At 40.0% G+C, this 15,081-nt stretch overlaps 1 protein-coding gene and 1 pseudogene across 3 annotated transcripts in view; both read left to right on the plus strand.

Moving 5' to 3' along the window:
- ARHGAP42 (Rho GTPase activating protein 42) overlaps positions 1-15,081 on the plus strand; it is a 303,520-nt gene that overhangs the window by 223,897 nt on the left and 64,542 nt on the right. For 2 of the 3 annotated variants that reach the window (XM_062196912.1, XM_062196914.1), the window contains exon 6: positions 2,102-2,212. The exons of the other annotated variant lie outside the window; for it this stretch is intronic. In XM_062196912.1, coding sequence (XP_062052896.1) covers positions 2,102-2,212 — 111 coding nt within the window. The remainder of the gene's footprint in view (positions 1-2,101; positions 2,213-15,081) is intronic. 3 annotated transcript variants of the gene reach the window in all.
- On the plus strand, positions 7,843-11,846 carry LOC133764875 (cytoskeleton-associated protein 2-like; annotated as a pseudogene).

A 15,081-nucleotide genomic window follows, 5' to 3' on the forward strand; every position in this document is an offset into this window, starting at 1 on the left:
AGAAAGATAGCTGTCAGGCCTGCTCTGCTGACTCCTGCACAACCTGTTGACTATAAATAGTCATTTTAGGCTCTACAGATGTCTCAACATTCTATGTGCTAGGCACACATGTGCTAGGCAGCACAATCAATGACATTACCTTTTAAAGTAAATGAAACCTTCAAAATAGCTTGTGGAATAAAGTGTTGCCTCTGAAGCTGAAAATATCCTTGCGTCTCTTACACCTTGTGTGGACTGGTGCTTGCCCCAGAGAGCCCGTTTGAGCTCCTTGTTCCGACTCCTGCATTGCATGATGCTGGGTTTGTGGTTTGAAATTAGCCATTGGACGACTGTTTATACCACAGAAACCAGCGATACTGCAAATCAGGCCTTTACCCCAGAGAGTCACTTGTTAAATATTGACTGGCATACCACCACCTATTCCTCACGATTATCTTAATTCATCATGCGTTCCAGGGACAGGAGACTTTTTTCTACCAGGGGCCATTTGTATATTTATAACATCATTCTCAGGCTAAATGAAATTATCAACTTAAAAATCTGCCTGCTATAGATTAATTGAATTTCAAGTCCCATCTGCAGTTGCCTTGGTGGAGTCAGACCAAATGATTTTGTGGGCGTTAAACGGCCTGCAGGCTGGACATTCTCCACTCCTATCATGATGGTGAAAAGAAGAGAGATAAGATGTATGTGAAATAGTACTTCTCTTTCTGTTGATTCCTTAATTTTCCTAAATGATCTTTGGTTTTCAGTTAGCATCCCCTACCTGATTAAATAATATATTTAAGTAATATATTTAATTAAATAATATATTCTTCACATGTGCATGTGTTAGTTTGAAAACTTGGAATCCTTCACTTTAAAGATCCCCAATGAGTTGCTGATATTGGGCTATTTGTAATTGTATATAAAAATGTATAGGGGCCAGCGCTGTGATATAGTGGGTAAAGCCACCACCTGCAGTGCCAGCATTCCATATGGCAGCTGGTTCGAATCCTGGCTGCTCCACTTCAGATCCAGCTCTCTGCTACGGCCTGGGAAAGCAGTAGAAGATGGCCCAAGTCCTTGGGCCCCTGCACCAGCGTGGGAGACCCAGAAGAAGCTCCTGACTTCAGATTGGCTCAGCTCTGGCTGTTGAGGCCGGCTGGGAATGAACCAGTGGATGGAAGACTTCTCTCCCTCCCTCTGCCTCTGCCTCTCTGTAACTCTGCTTTTCAAATAAATAAATAAATCATTTTTTAAAAATGCATAGTAAGTATACCTAATTGTGTTTAAAGGGGTTCCAAGTGAAGTGTTAAGTTGCTGTGCCATCCAAGGTGACAAACTTCTAGTTTTTGTGTGTGTATTTTGTGTGAAATTACTGTGTAAATGACTCCAGAGCAATTTTCTGTTCACAAATTATTGTTGATGGATGCTTATTCTGTCAGGGAGCCCCTTTTCATCTGCCTTCATTACTCTCAGCTGGCAGCAAGGAGCGTGAAACTGGGCAAGGAAAGGCAATCATGTCTCTCTACCAAACCAATCACTTTCACAGGGTTCATCTGATGATGATAGGGGGCATAGAAGAGAGAGGAGAGGCAAGTCAGAGAGACAATGAAATTATCTCAGTGATACTCTCCCACACTGGAACAATTGAACTTTATTACAATGAGAAAGAGTAATGTGCCTGACATTGAGAGAGCTTGATTCATCAGGTCAAAATCATTGAATTATTATTTTTTTTTTTTGGCTCTGCTACTGGTTATTATCTTTCCAAGAGTTTACCTAATGATGTGGCCCTCCCACTTAATATTCACAAGCACTTCTCCTCAAGTAAAATTCAGATTTATTATACAGTAGACAAAATGTTACAGCTCTTCTGTAATTTTTTAACTGAAATGAGTGTTGTATGATTGCTCTGTGTGCGTGTGTGTGTGTGTGTTTGTGTTTCTCTCCCTATATTATAAGATCTAAGCAAGGACTATAATAAATACTTCATGAAAACTTTTTTCAGGAGTTAATTTTTAATGAAAACTTCAGCATAGGACAGGAATAATGTCTCTCTCTACATAGAACCATAAGTAGTTAATCCCTGTGTTTGCTTGCCTCTTTTCCTCTTTAGGCAGACACGCAGATCGACCGAGAGCATCAAAACTTCTACGAAGCATCATTAGAATATGTCTTTAAAATCCAAGAGGTTCAAGAGAAAAAGAAGTTTGAATTTGTTGAGCCGGTAAGTTTTAGATTCCTTGTAAAATACTAGACTCAAAGTAATCTATATAAAAACTTTACAGAGGCCGGCGCCGCGGCTCACTAGGCTAATCCTCCGCCTTGCGGCGCCGGCACACCGGGTTCTAGTCCCGGTCGGGGCGCCGGATTCTGTCCCGGTTGCCCCTCTTCCAGGCCAGCTCTCTGCTGTGGCCAGGGAGTGCAGTGGAGGATGGCCCAAGTGCTTGGGCCCTGCACCCCATGGGAGACCAGGAGAAGCACCTGGCTCCTGCCATCCGATCAGCGCGGTGCGCCGGCAGCAGCGCGCCTACCGCGGCAGCCATTGGAGGGTGAACCAACGGCAAAAGGAAGACCTTTCTCTCTGTCTCTCTCTCACTGTCCACTCTGCCTGTCAAAAAAAAAAAAAAAAAAAAACTTTACAGAGTTCTTCAGTTGAAGTTAGTTATGAAGGTAGTAGGGTAGTCATCAGTAGGTGGAGTATGGGGTACTTTTAGGGCAGTGAAAGTCTTCTGCCTGCTACTGTGATGGTGGATGAATGCCATGCATTTGTCAGTATGCATAGAGTGGATGTGACAAAAAGAGAATTCCAATGCAAACTAAGGCTTCAGTTAACAGTGTGTCAACTTGGGCTCATCAACTGTAGCAAATGTACCACAGAATGCCAGAAGTTAGTAATTGAGAAAACAACAGTTTTGGGAAATGCAGGGGTGGCAGAGTGGGTGAATAGATGAGCCAAGAGGGTACTTACAGGAACTCTCCATAATCTTCCCTCACTTTTTGGTAAATGTAAAATGTGTATATATTATACACAGATTTCATTTTTTGCTCTCAAAACAAAGTGTATTTTTTTAAAACTGTACATTACCTATAAATGGATGGGCACAGCTCCCCCCTAATGCGACACATTTAGCAAACCTTTAGATGAAGGGAGAAATGTAGGGCCCTCTTTCTCCCTTTGTTCTGTGCCCCCCTCCTTACATAGCTCGGATATGCCTGACTTTCCAATGAAGTCATTTATTTTCCTAAGTTAGTGTAAAAATTAATGGATTCCCTAATGTAAACTGCATTATAGAACAGAACAGGTGGCTGGTTTTTATAAGCTTACTTCATTTTCTTGGCATTTTTTAAAAATGATACCCTCACATGTTACAATATTCCCTGAGCAAGCATCTTCATAAGGTGGCATCCACAATGAATAACGGTAAGCTTTAGAGTTAATAGTAGAATACATATGAAGGTACTTCAAAAAGTTAATGGAAAATGTGGAATTAAAAGACAAATTCGGTGCAAAAAATGAAATCTGTGTATAATATACACACATAATACACTTTTTATAAGATCCATCATATGTGTGTGGATTTATATATGTATATATATTTATTTATATATGTGTAGTTATGTGTGTGTACATGGATAGATCCATACATTTATCAATCCCCATGAGATGAGAGATCAGGGATAATAAATACATCAGTATGAAATATCTAGTCTAAGACATTATTTTCTTCCTGTCAGTCTTTCAAAAATGTATTGATACGGGCCAGCCACCTGGAATGTCAGCACCTCACATAAATGTGTGGGCTCTAGACCTGGCTGCTTCGCTTCTGATTCAACTCCCTGCTAATGTGCCTGGGAAAGTAGCAGAAGACAGCCCAAGTGTTTGGGCCCCTGCATCCACATGGGAAACCGGAATGGAGTTCCAAGCTCTTGGATTTGGCCTGTTCCAGGCCTACATCAGCCATTGCTGCCAGTTGGGGAGTGAACCATCAGATGAAAGATCTCTGTTTCTCTCTGTCTCTCCCTCTCTCTCTCCCTGTAATGCTGTCTTTCAAATAAATTTTTTAAAAAGAAAAAAATGGCCGGCGCCGTGGCTCAACAGGCTAATCCTCCGCCTTGCGGCGCCGGCACACCGGGTTCTAGTCCCGGTCAGGGCACCGATCCTGTCCCGGTTGCCCCTCTTCCAGGCCAGCTCTCTGCTGTGGCCAGGGAGTGCAGTGGAGGATGGCCCAAGTGTTTGGGCTCTGCACCCCATGGGAGACCAGGATAGGCACCTGGCTCCTGCCATCGGAACAGCGCGGTGCGCCGGCCGCAGCGCGCTACCGCGGCGGCCATTAGAGGGTGAACCAACGGCAAAGGAAGACCTTTCTCTCTGTCTCTCTCTCTCTCTCACTGTCCACTCTGCCTGTCAAAAATAAAAAAAAAAAATGCATTTAAATAAAAATGAAATACTCTGTTCTTATCGTAGTGGAAGTTATAGTAATAAGGGAGGGAAAACAGCATTTCTAAAATATGTTTACATATACATAATTCACTTTTTAAAAAAAGATTTATTTATTTATTTGAAAGGCAGAGTTGCAGAGAGGCAGAGGCAAAGAGGGAGAGAGGTCTTCCATCCACTGGTTCACTCCCCTAATGATCATAACAGCTAGAGCTGGGCTGATCCAAAGCCAGGAGCCAGGAGCTTCTTCCAGGTCTCCCATATGTATGCAAGGGCCCAAGGACTTGGGCCATCTTCTACTACTTTCCCAGGCCATTAGCAGAAAGCTGGATCAGAAGTGGAGCTACCAGGACTCGAACTGGTGCCCATAGGGGATGCTGATACCACAGGCTGAGGCTTTGAGGAGAAACTAGGACAGAGCAGAGTCTGGAGACAAGTTGGGTTCCTCCCTGGCTTCCAGGACCTCTGCTTTGCTGGAGTCGCCTGTCTCCTGTAAACTAGGCAGCTGGCAAGTTTCTAAGACCAGTCCTTCAACTAGCAGGATTAAGGAACTAGAGGTTCAGGCTCAGGGATTTAACTTTTACCTTTTATTTGGGATAACAGACCTAAGTCCAAAATCTGTTTCCCAAACAGCTAAGTCCTTAAATTCCTTTGAATGATTGGTTACCTCTTATGTTATTGACCCTTTGGGGACCTGATTCAGCTTTTCATGACTTAAGGGGACTTTTGAAGTTCTGGGAATCCTGTACCACTGGTCAGCTTACCAAATTCTAGAAAGAAGCTCACTGTTCCTCTTCTCATTGCCTGAATCCTGCCCCAGAATCACACCATGGGTTTTGAATCCTCACTACTTGCATCTTTGCTCCCTAAGTCTCTTTTCTAGCTCATGCTGTCTGGGAACAGTGAACCATGCCATTTTGTAAGATGACATCAGATATATAAAGAGAAGATTGTTTCATAGTTAGCTCACAGGTGGCAGAAAGAATGATAAGAATTTATGAATTCCTTCTGAAAGACAAGTAGAGAAGCAGAGTCGTTCCTCAGTTGAAATGTACTTTTTTCCTTGCCTCTACCTTATCCCAAATTGTGATATTCTGATAAATCTCCTATAATGCATGCCTTTCTTATGACACTACAGTCAAAATCAATGTTAACTTTATCCTTCTTCCAAAATACTTTCTGGACTGCTGTGTTTTTCCTATTAGAGTGTCTGGCCAAGCCAAATAGTAGTCAGTTTAGTCTCACCTTCATTTCTAGCCTCAAAGTCTCATCCATGGAGTTTTTCTGAATTTCCATTTCTGAATTTCTGAATTTAAGTAATGAGAAGAATAGAATTGGGACCAATGAAACATGAGCCTGCATCTTGACCTTTTTAAAATAATTTTAAAGTATTTATTTGTGTATTTGAAAAGCAGACTTATATATAGAGAGGAGGAGACAGAAATTTCTAGCTATCTACTGGTTCATTCCCCAAATAGGATGATAGGGGCTGGGCCAGGCCAAAGCCAGGAGCCTGGTACTCCATCCAGGTCTCTTACATGGGTACATGTGCCCAAGGAGTTGGACCATCTAATACTTTCCCAGATGCATTAGCATGGAGCAAGATCAGAAGTGGAGCAAGCGGGACTTGAACCAGCTGGTTTTGCAGATAGCACCTTAACCTGATGTTTTAGATTATGCTTCTACAAATTAATTTGAAAGGAAAAAAGTTTTAGATTTTCAAAAATAAAATTCTCCACATCTATGAATAAAAAAAAATCAACACATGAGGACACTTTAGTGTCTTAGTGATTTTCATTCTAGTGAAATCCAATTCCTGTTGCATATTGCAGAAATGTAGCAGTCTATTCTTGTTTTAGCCCAGACTAATTTAACAAATAAGCAATGGAATAAAGCAAATTCTCTCAGGAATCTCATATAGATTGCAGAGTATCAAGTAGAATATAAAATAGAGACAGTTGATTCATATCAAATAATATTCTTATTCTACATTGATACTATTATTTATTTCAGAGGCAGAAAGATACAGACAGAAAGACCTAAGGTAGAGAACTCCTGTTCACTAGTTCACTCCTAAAATGCCAGTGACAACTGGGTTTGGATTGGGCCAAAACTGAGAGGCTGGAACTGAATCCCTGTCTCCCACATGGGTGGCGGTGACCTAGCCATTTGAGATATCACCTGCTGCCTCTTCAAGTCTGCATTAACATGATGCTAGAATTGAGAATCGGCCTGGGATGCAAGCCAGTGTACTCCAGTATGGTCTGTGGTTGTTCCAAACAGTATATTAAATTTTAATTTCTTTTCATTACAAAATTATAAGAGTTCTTCATAAATTCTAGATGCCAGTCTCTTAGATAATTTGCATATATTTCTCCCATTCTTTGGATTTTCTTTCAATTTTTTGACACTGTACATTGAGTCACAGAAATTTTTAATTTTGATGAAATCAAATAATTGTTGCTTGTGCTTTTGATATGTCAAATACAAGATTTTGAAAATTTATTCCTATATTTTCTTCTACGTGCTTTATAATTTAAATATTAAATTTAGGTCTTTGATCCATATTGTTACTTTCTTTATCATGAGATATAGGTCCAACTTCATTCCTTTGGCTGTGGTTATCTAGTTGTCCCAGCATAATTTCTTGAAAAGACTGTTCTTTCTCCATTGTACTCTGTTGACCTTATTGAAAATCAACTGATCTTAGATGGGTGTAGGGGTATACTTGTAGACTTTTAATTCTATTCCCTTGATTCTCAATCCATGTGCCAGTATCATACTATTGATTATTATTTGCTAGGAAATTTTTAAAAGCCCTGGCCTGAAACACCGACATCCCATAAGGGTGCCGGTTCTAGTCCTGGCTGCTCCTCTTCTGGTCCAGCTCTCTGCTATGGCCTGGGATAGCAGTAGAAGATGGCCTAAGTCCTTGGGCCCCTGTACCTACGTGGGAGACCGGGAAGAAGCTCCTGGCTCCTGGTTTCGGATTGGTGCAGCTCTGGCCATTACAGCCAACTGGAGAGTGAACCAGCGGATGGAAGACCTCTCTCTATCTCTATGTCTCTCTGTAACTCTGTCTTTGAAATAAATAAAATAAATCTTTAAAAAAAAAAAAAAGAAAAATGTATCATGAGATCTCTGTGAAACTCGAGAACAAACCCAGCACATGATTTACAGTGTTGCTCTGGACATATAGGACCATTTTTTTTTTAACTGCTTTTGCAAGTTTATTTTTATTTATTTATACAAAGAGAATAGATTTTGTGTATTTCATATAATAGGCCAAAGAAAATTTTTAGTTGTGAGTGTACTGTGGCTGTGACCTGAGAAAGTTCGAGGTGCTCAGGGCAAAGATGCATTCTCCATCCCGAGGCTGCAATAGGCACCCTGGCCGTGCCCTAGGAGTTCAGCAGCCCCCAAGTCACAGTGCCCAGTCTGCATTCAGAGAACAAAGATGACAGAAACTCAAGGAACATCTATTAACAAGAAAAACATTTTCACACAAAGGAAAATCAGATGTTATCCAGTTGTAGAGATCAGACAGTGATGATGTCGGAGGTCCAGGTCCAAAAAAGGAGCAACAGTTCTGAATCTTAAAACAAAAATGGCTGATAAAGAAAATATCAGTAGACCTGCAGGGAGCAAAAGTAAAACAGCAATGGAAACAAAATGTATTCCTTTAAAGTTTTCTAATGAATTAAATAATTCAACTACAACAATTGATACAAGAATTTTGATGATAATCAAGGTGTGTGATTGTCACCAATTAAAGATGAACTCTCAAATTGACATACTACATTAAGCCAGGCATTTCACCTTAAAAATAGCCATGAAAAGAAACCAGCAACTGCAGAAAAGCCAAAGCAAGATCCTAATATGCCAAAAAACATACTATCAAAGCCTAGTGCTTGGAGCTTATTATGGCCAAATTGTTCAATCTAAGATTAATTCATTCAGGAAACCTCTACAAGTCAAAGATGTGAGTTTGACAACAACAAAGAAACTTTGAGCTCTTGTCTCTAAAGCCACAAAGCCTCAACCTATAAAGACTAGCAATGAAACAGTGAAAAGTGAGCAAGTCTCAGATTTGACAGCTACTAAATTTGTGAAGACTGCATCTCTGAACACACAACTTGCGCAACCTCCTATTAGAAGTCACTGTGATCTTGAACATTTTTTCAAGATCACTAGCCATCAGGGAAATGCAAATCAAAACCACAATGAGGTTTCACCTCACCCCAGTTAGAATGGCTCACATTCAGAAATCTACCAACAATAGATGCTGGAGAGGATATGGGGAAAAAGGGACACTAACCCACTGTTGGTGGGAATGCAAACTGGTTAAGCCACTATGGAAGTCAGTCTGGAGATTCCTCAGAAACCTGAATAGAACCCTACTATACAACCCAGCCATCCCACTCCTTGGAATTTACCCAAAGGAAATTAAATTGGCAAACAAAAAAGCCATCTACACCTTAATGTTTATTGCAGCTCAATTCACAATAGCTAAGACCTGGAACCAACCCAAATGCCCATCAACAGTAGACTGGATAAAGAAATTATGGGACATGTACTCCATAGAATACTATACAGCAGTAAAAAACAATGAAACCCGGTCATTTGCAACAAGATGGAGGAATCTGGAAAACATTATGCTGAGTGAAATAAGCCAGTCCCAAAGGGACAAATATCATATGTTCTCCCTGATTGGCGACAACTAACTGAGCACCAAAGGGGAAACCTGTTGAAGTGAATTGGACACTATGAGAAACAGTGACTTGATCAGCTCTTGTCCTGACTGTTGATGTACAATGTAATACTTTATCCATTTTAGTATTTTTTTTTGTTCTAGTACTATTGTTTGAACTCTGTAATTAGCACACAATTATTCCTAGGTGTTTAAATTTTAACTGAAAAGTGATCTCTGTTAAATATAAGAGTGGGAAAAAGAGAGGGAGGAGATGTACAATTTGGGACATGCTCATTCGGACTTGCCCCAAATGATGGAGTTAGAAATGTGCCAGGGGATTCCAATACAATCCCATCAAGGTGGCATGTACCAATGCCATCTCACTAGTCCAAGTGATCAACTTCAGTTCACAATTGATCACACTGATAGGTCTAAGAGTCAAAGGGATCACACAAACAAGACTAGTGTCTGCTAATACTAACTGATAGAATAAAACAGGGAGAGAACGACCCAACATGGGAAGTGGGATACACAGCAGACTCATAGAATGGCAGATGTCCTAAATAGCACTCTGGCCTCAGAATGAGCCTTTAGGCATTCGGATCCAGCTGAAGAGCCCATGAGAGTGTTTTAGGCATGGAAAGCCAAGACACTCTGGGGGGAAAAAAAAAAAAAAAGAAGACCTAAATGAAAGATCTCTGCAAGTGAGATCCCAGTGGAGAGAACGGGGCCATCAAAGAAGGAGGTACCTTTCTCTGAAGGGAGGAGAGAACTTCCACTTTGACTATGATCCTGTTGGAATAAGATCAAAGTCGGCAAACCCTAAAGGCTTCCATAGCCTTGGCAACTCATGACTAGAGCCTAGGGAGATTACTGACACCATAAACAAGAGTGTCAAATTATTAAGTCAACAACAGGAGTCACTGTGTACTTACGTCTCATGTGGGATCTGTCCTTAATGTGTTGTCCAATGTGAAGTAATGTTATAACTAGTATTGAAACAGTATTTTTACACTTTGTGTTTCTGTGTGGGTGCAAACTGATGAAATCCTTACTTAGTATATACTGAATCGATCTTCTGTGTATAAAGATAATTGAAAATGAAAAAAAAAAAAAAACCTTGGTTTTAAATTGGACATTGCATAGAAAATTAATTAATTTTTTAAAAAAAATATCATGTAGGATCTCTGTCCTTAATGTGCTATACATTGTGATTTAATGCTATAACTAGTACTTAAACAGTATGTTTCACTTTGTGTTGCTATGTGGGTGCAAACTGTTGAAATCTTTACTTAATATATACTAAACTGATCTTCTGTATATAAAGAGAATTGAAAATGAATCTTGATGTGAATGGAAGGGGAGAGGGAGCGGGAAAGGGGAGGGTTGCGGGTGGGAGGGAAGTTATGGGGGGGGGGGAGCCATTGTAATCCATAAGCTGTACTTTGGAAATTTATATTCATTAAATAAAAGTTAAAAAAAAAAAAGAAGTCACTGTGATAATACCCACAACACTGCATTACAAGATATCAGTAGAACTTTTGCCAATGTTATCATCCAGAAAAGGCCCCAGGAAAAAGAATTACTAAAATCAAAAAGACTTTTATCTAGTGTCAAAACTAGTTCTTCTCAGGATATAAAAAGAAATAAGGCACTTTCAAGAAGCATAGCATCTGAAATTGTAGCCAATCCTGCTTCATCTTCTAATACCAAATTAGTAGAGAAGTCAAAAACCATTGAACAGCAAAGACCTACTCTACCAAAACAACTATTAATAGTAGGTCAGCTCAATCCAAAGAAACTGCAAAACAGAGAAAAACTCTTCTGAATGAGTGGAAATCTGGCACAGGAATAGTGCTGAAAAGGCCTACTAACCCAGTAGTTAAACAATATGAGCCCAAAGGACAAGATAAAAAGCCAGTTGGGTCCTTCTAGACTACCACAGCAGAGAAAGATAAAGATCATTTACTGAAGAAGTTACAAGACAATTTCTGAATGCCTGAATCTGATTACTAAGGGATGTCCAAAAGAAAAAATAGTGGTCACATTAAATGACCTGATTAAAAATATTTGATGCCAAAAAGCTTCTTAAATATTGGACTTGTCTTGCACGTGTTGAGCTAATCACTAGTCCTGTTGAAGCTTTTGCAGCGTATGAGAAGGCCTTTCTGACAGGGCCTGTCAGAAGAGATGCAGCATGCAATTGTAGGTATTCTAACAATGAAGAGTCAAGAAGAAGTTAACTTTGGAGGAAATACTCAAGAGGCTTATGCAACCAAGGAACAAATCCAAGAAGGCAACACTGAAAATAAAGGTCTTAATCTAGAACCAGTAAAACAGGAAATGGAGAATAAATATCATGAGATGTGGTATTTCAGGATTGTGAAAAAGAGCAAGAGTACAAACCCGCAATACCAAAATGAAAGCAAGTTTCATAATTAAATATGTTGTATCCACTGAGCTGTACTTGCAAAGTGTAAAAAAAAAATGCAGTTGGACGAAACAAATTCCACACTTAGGGAGCTGAAATGTCATAGACCAATGAGGCATTCTGCACATCTTCCAGAGAAGACTGCCAAATTGCCAGATGTGTTGAAAGACCATTTTCCTAGTGTGTCTTCATTGGAGTGGTTAACAGAGCTGAGAAGTCCAACTGATGCTTCTGTCTGCCGCCCTGATGCAGCTCTCTGCCCAACGTACTCCGAAACCAATACCACAGAAGACTGAAGCTCTGATGAAGAATGTGATTTTTATGATTCCTGGATGTTGTGTTTGTGTGGTTTTGTGTTTCACTTTGGTCTGGACTTGGCCAAGTCCCTAAATATTGTAAGTGTTCATGACAGTGAGCTCCGTCACTAACATTTATGTTATAGCAGGCATTGCTCTTCCATGCAATGGAAATGTAATCCTGCCTTGTCAATTTCAACCCTTTTTCTGCAAAATTCATAAGTTTTGCCAGCTAGTTTACTGTGTTCCTTGAATACAAACAGGGTTTGTCATAACGGTAGCTTGTTCACTTTACCAAATTTAAGTACTGTAGAGATACACCATCAGAAAATAAAATGGTCTTGATAAAATTTATAGTTTTCATTGACTTTTAAAAAGTTATTATGACTTTGGTTAGTATGAAAGTCAAAAATGATACTGAGTAGAGCAACTCCCTTCAAATAGCCAATCATACAAGGTTTGGCATGGTTTTCCACCAAATACATGTCACCCGGAATGTTGTGCTCTGCTGGGTCTCCCGGGCTACCTGTGGTTCTTCACTGTCACTTGTCATCAGTAATAGCCTGTATCTATGGTCTCTTGGCCTCTTTCCTTTGATTATAACTGAGATCACCAAAAAGAATAAATAGCCTATTCCTAAAAGAGGGTACTTTGTGTAAGAAAGAAAAGAAGCTACATTTAGTAGATATTTGAAACTTTGAATTGAGTTCCTTTTGTAATGTGACTGTCTAAAATGCTGACTTCCATACCTTCATTTGATAGTGTATAAACTATTGGAATTGAATTAGGGAAGGAATATGTACTATTTAGTAAGTGTCAATCTTGTTGAGGTATCGTTTCTAATTAACCAATATTTGTACTTGCTTTGTCCTCCATGACATAACAACTGCACTGTTCAGTCTTGACCCCTGCAACATGAAATTACATACAGTAAAGGGTTGTCTCCCTACACAGAAATTCACCAGTAAAAGTATTTTGTAAGCCCCAGAACTAATACTTAACGTGGCATACATGTAGTAACCACAGTTTCAGATAAGTGAATTATAAAAGACTTGTTTAAAAACTATGTATGTAAAATGAATGTGGTTAAAGATTACATACTTAGGGGCCAGCATTGTGGCATAGCAGGTAAAGCTGTAGCCTGCAATACCGGCATCTCATGTGGGCTCTGGTTCGGGTCCTGACTGCAGTACTTCCCATTCAGCTCCCTGCTAATGTGTCTGGGAAAGCAGCAGAAAATGGCCCGAGTGCTTGGACTTCTGCACCCACCATGGGGGACCCAGAAGAAGCTCCTGGCTCATGGCTGCAGCTAGTCCTAGCCCTGGCTGTTGCAGCCATCTGAGGAATGAATGATCCAGTGAATCGAAGGTGTCTCTTTCTCTCTGTCTCTCCCTTTCTGTCTCTGTAACTCTGCCTTTCAAATGAATAAAATAAATCTTAAAAAAACACACACACGTACTTAGCCTAATGTATCCACTATATTTATTGTGTCCTCATGTTATAGAGGATTTTTTTCTTTTTTAAGTAATATGTATATTATTAATTATAATAATTGATTATTATTAGAGGCAAGGGCAAGTGTGTAGGAATGAGTCACATCATCAGTATAAGAGTGTTTACATCAGAGTTGTTCTGCTCAATGCATAACTGGAATTATTGCATCTGTTACTGTGAAGTCCTTGTGGTCATCTTCCCCCTCGCCCCACCCCTTCCTCAGCTCTGAGGTTCCTCACTGTTTGTGTTCTAGACCGTGGACTCTTAAGGCTTGAGCCTTTTGGAAGTGTCACATCCATACAGTGTCTAGTCAGTTGTCTGGTAATTAATAGCCTGGGAAGTATAAGTATTTATATATTTTTTTAAATGATCTGTAAATGCTGTACACCTTTTTGCATTTGGTCAGATGATTGGAATGACACATGGTAATTTGGTTCTAAAACCCTTGAGGATATTCAGAATGCTCTTTATTTTGCCAGTAATAGACGGAATTAAATGTTGACACTTATCTATCTTGTAGTTCATAGTTATTATTGCTGTTGTTATTGTTCTAAAGGTCAGACTTGCTTTAAGGTATGCCAAGACCATAGTCCTTTCCAGTAGACTGACCAAGAAAATGACAGTTGGGAAATGGAACTATCAGAGATTTTCTGGCTTTTCTATTAATTTCCCTTGGTTTAGCATCATGGAATTTGCAGAGGATAAAATGAACGAGTCAAATATAAAGAAAAGTTTAACTTTTCTGCCATCTAGAGGAAGTTGTCTCATAATTGCAGCCTTTATGCAGCTTTGATTAAACTAGAAACTGCTTTCAAAGATGTGGTTCTTTGTGCACACCTTTATGTACCTTCCTTAGAACTGCACATTCCCTAGTGAGTACTCAGTACTGGAAGTGTGACTAAAACATACTTATCTGCTTCAGAGTGAACTTGAATTCTATTAGAAGATGCCAATGGATTTATTTTCAGCTTGGCTGAAGTTGCTGCTAGTGAAATGCTGAGGATATTAAATAATCCAAATAAAAAAGAGGTGCCAGAATTTTGTTTTTAAAAACATGATTAGGAATTTAAAAATAGCTCAATGAAGAGTGTTGGTTTAACAAAGTATGTATCAAAATGTGTCTTTTTAAGACTTATTTATTTGAAAGATAGAGGGACACAGAGAGAGAGAGACAGACAGAAAGAAATCTTCCATCAGTAGGTTCATTCCCGCAAATGACTGCAACAGCTGGGTCTAGGCCAGGCTGAACCCAGGAGCCAGGAACTCCATCTGGGATTCCCACAGGGGCTCAGGTACTCGTGCCATCTTCTTCTTCTTTGCTGGGGACATGAGCAAGGAGCTGGATTGGAAGTGGAGTAGGCAGAACTCCAACTGGCACTCAGATACAGGATGCCAGTATTGGAAGCAGCAGCTTAACCTGCTGCACCACAACACTGACCCTATCAACGTGCTGGCGTGGAAGGGTTTTAGCTCGGGCACCCAGCTGCAGTTCACTAAGTTGGCAAACATGAAGAAGCCCTTCTGGTGAGGGCTGTTTCACAGGAGATCAGGGTTCAGGGGAGAAGACCTGGCATGTAATTTTTTGAAATTTAGTAACATAACTTTAGGGCCTTCCTGGAGCAGTTCACAGTATCATAAACTTTCCTGGCCTAATGATCACATTGACAGAATTTCTAGCAACGTTCTACATATGGTTTAGGATGCTTACTTCATATTTCTGAAGCATCAGTGTGCCTTATCT

Source organism: Lepus europaeus, chromosome 7 (assembly GCF_033115175.1).
Source record: "Lepus europaeus isolate LE1 chromosome 7, mLepTim1.pri, whole genome shotgun sequence".
NCBI classification, from domain to species: domain Eukaryota; kingdom Metazoa; phylum Chordata; class Mammalia; order Lagomorpha; family Leporidae; genus Lepus; species Lepus europaeus.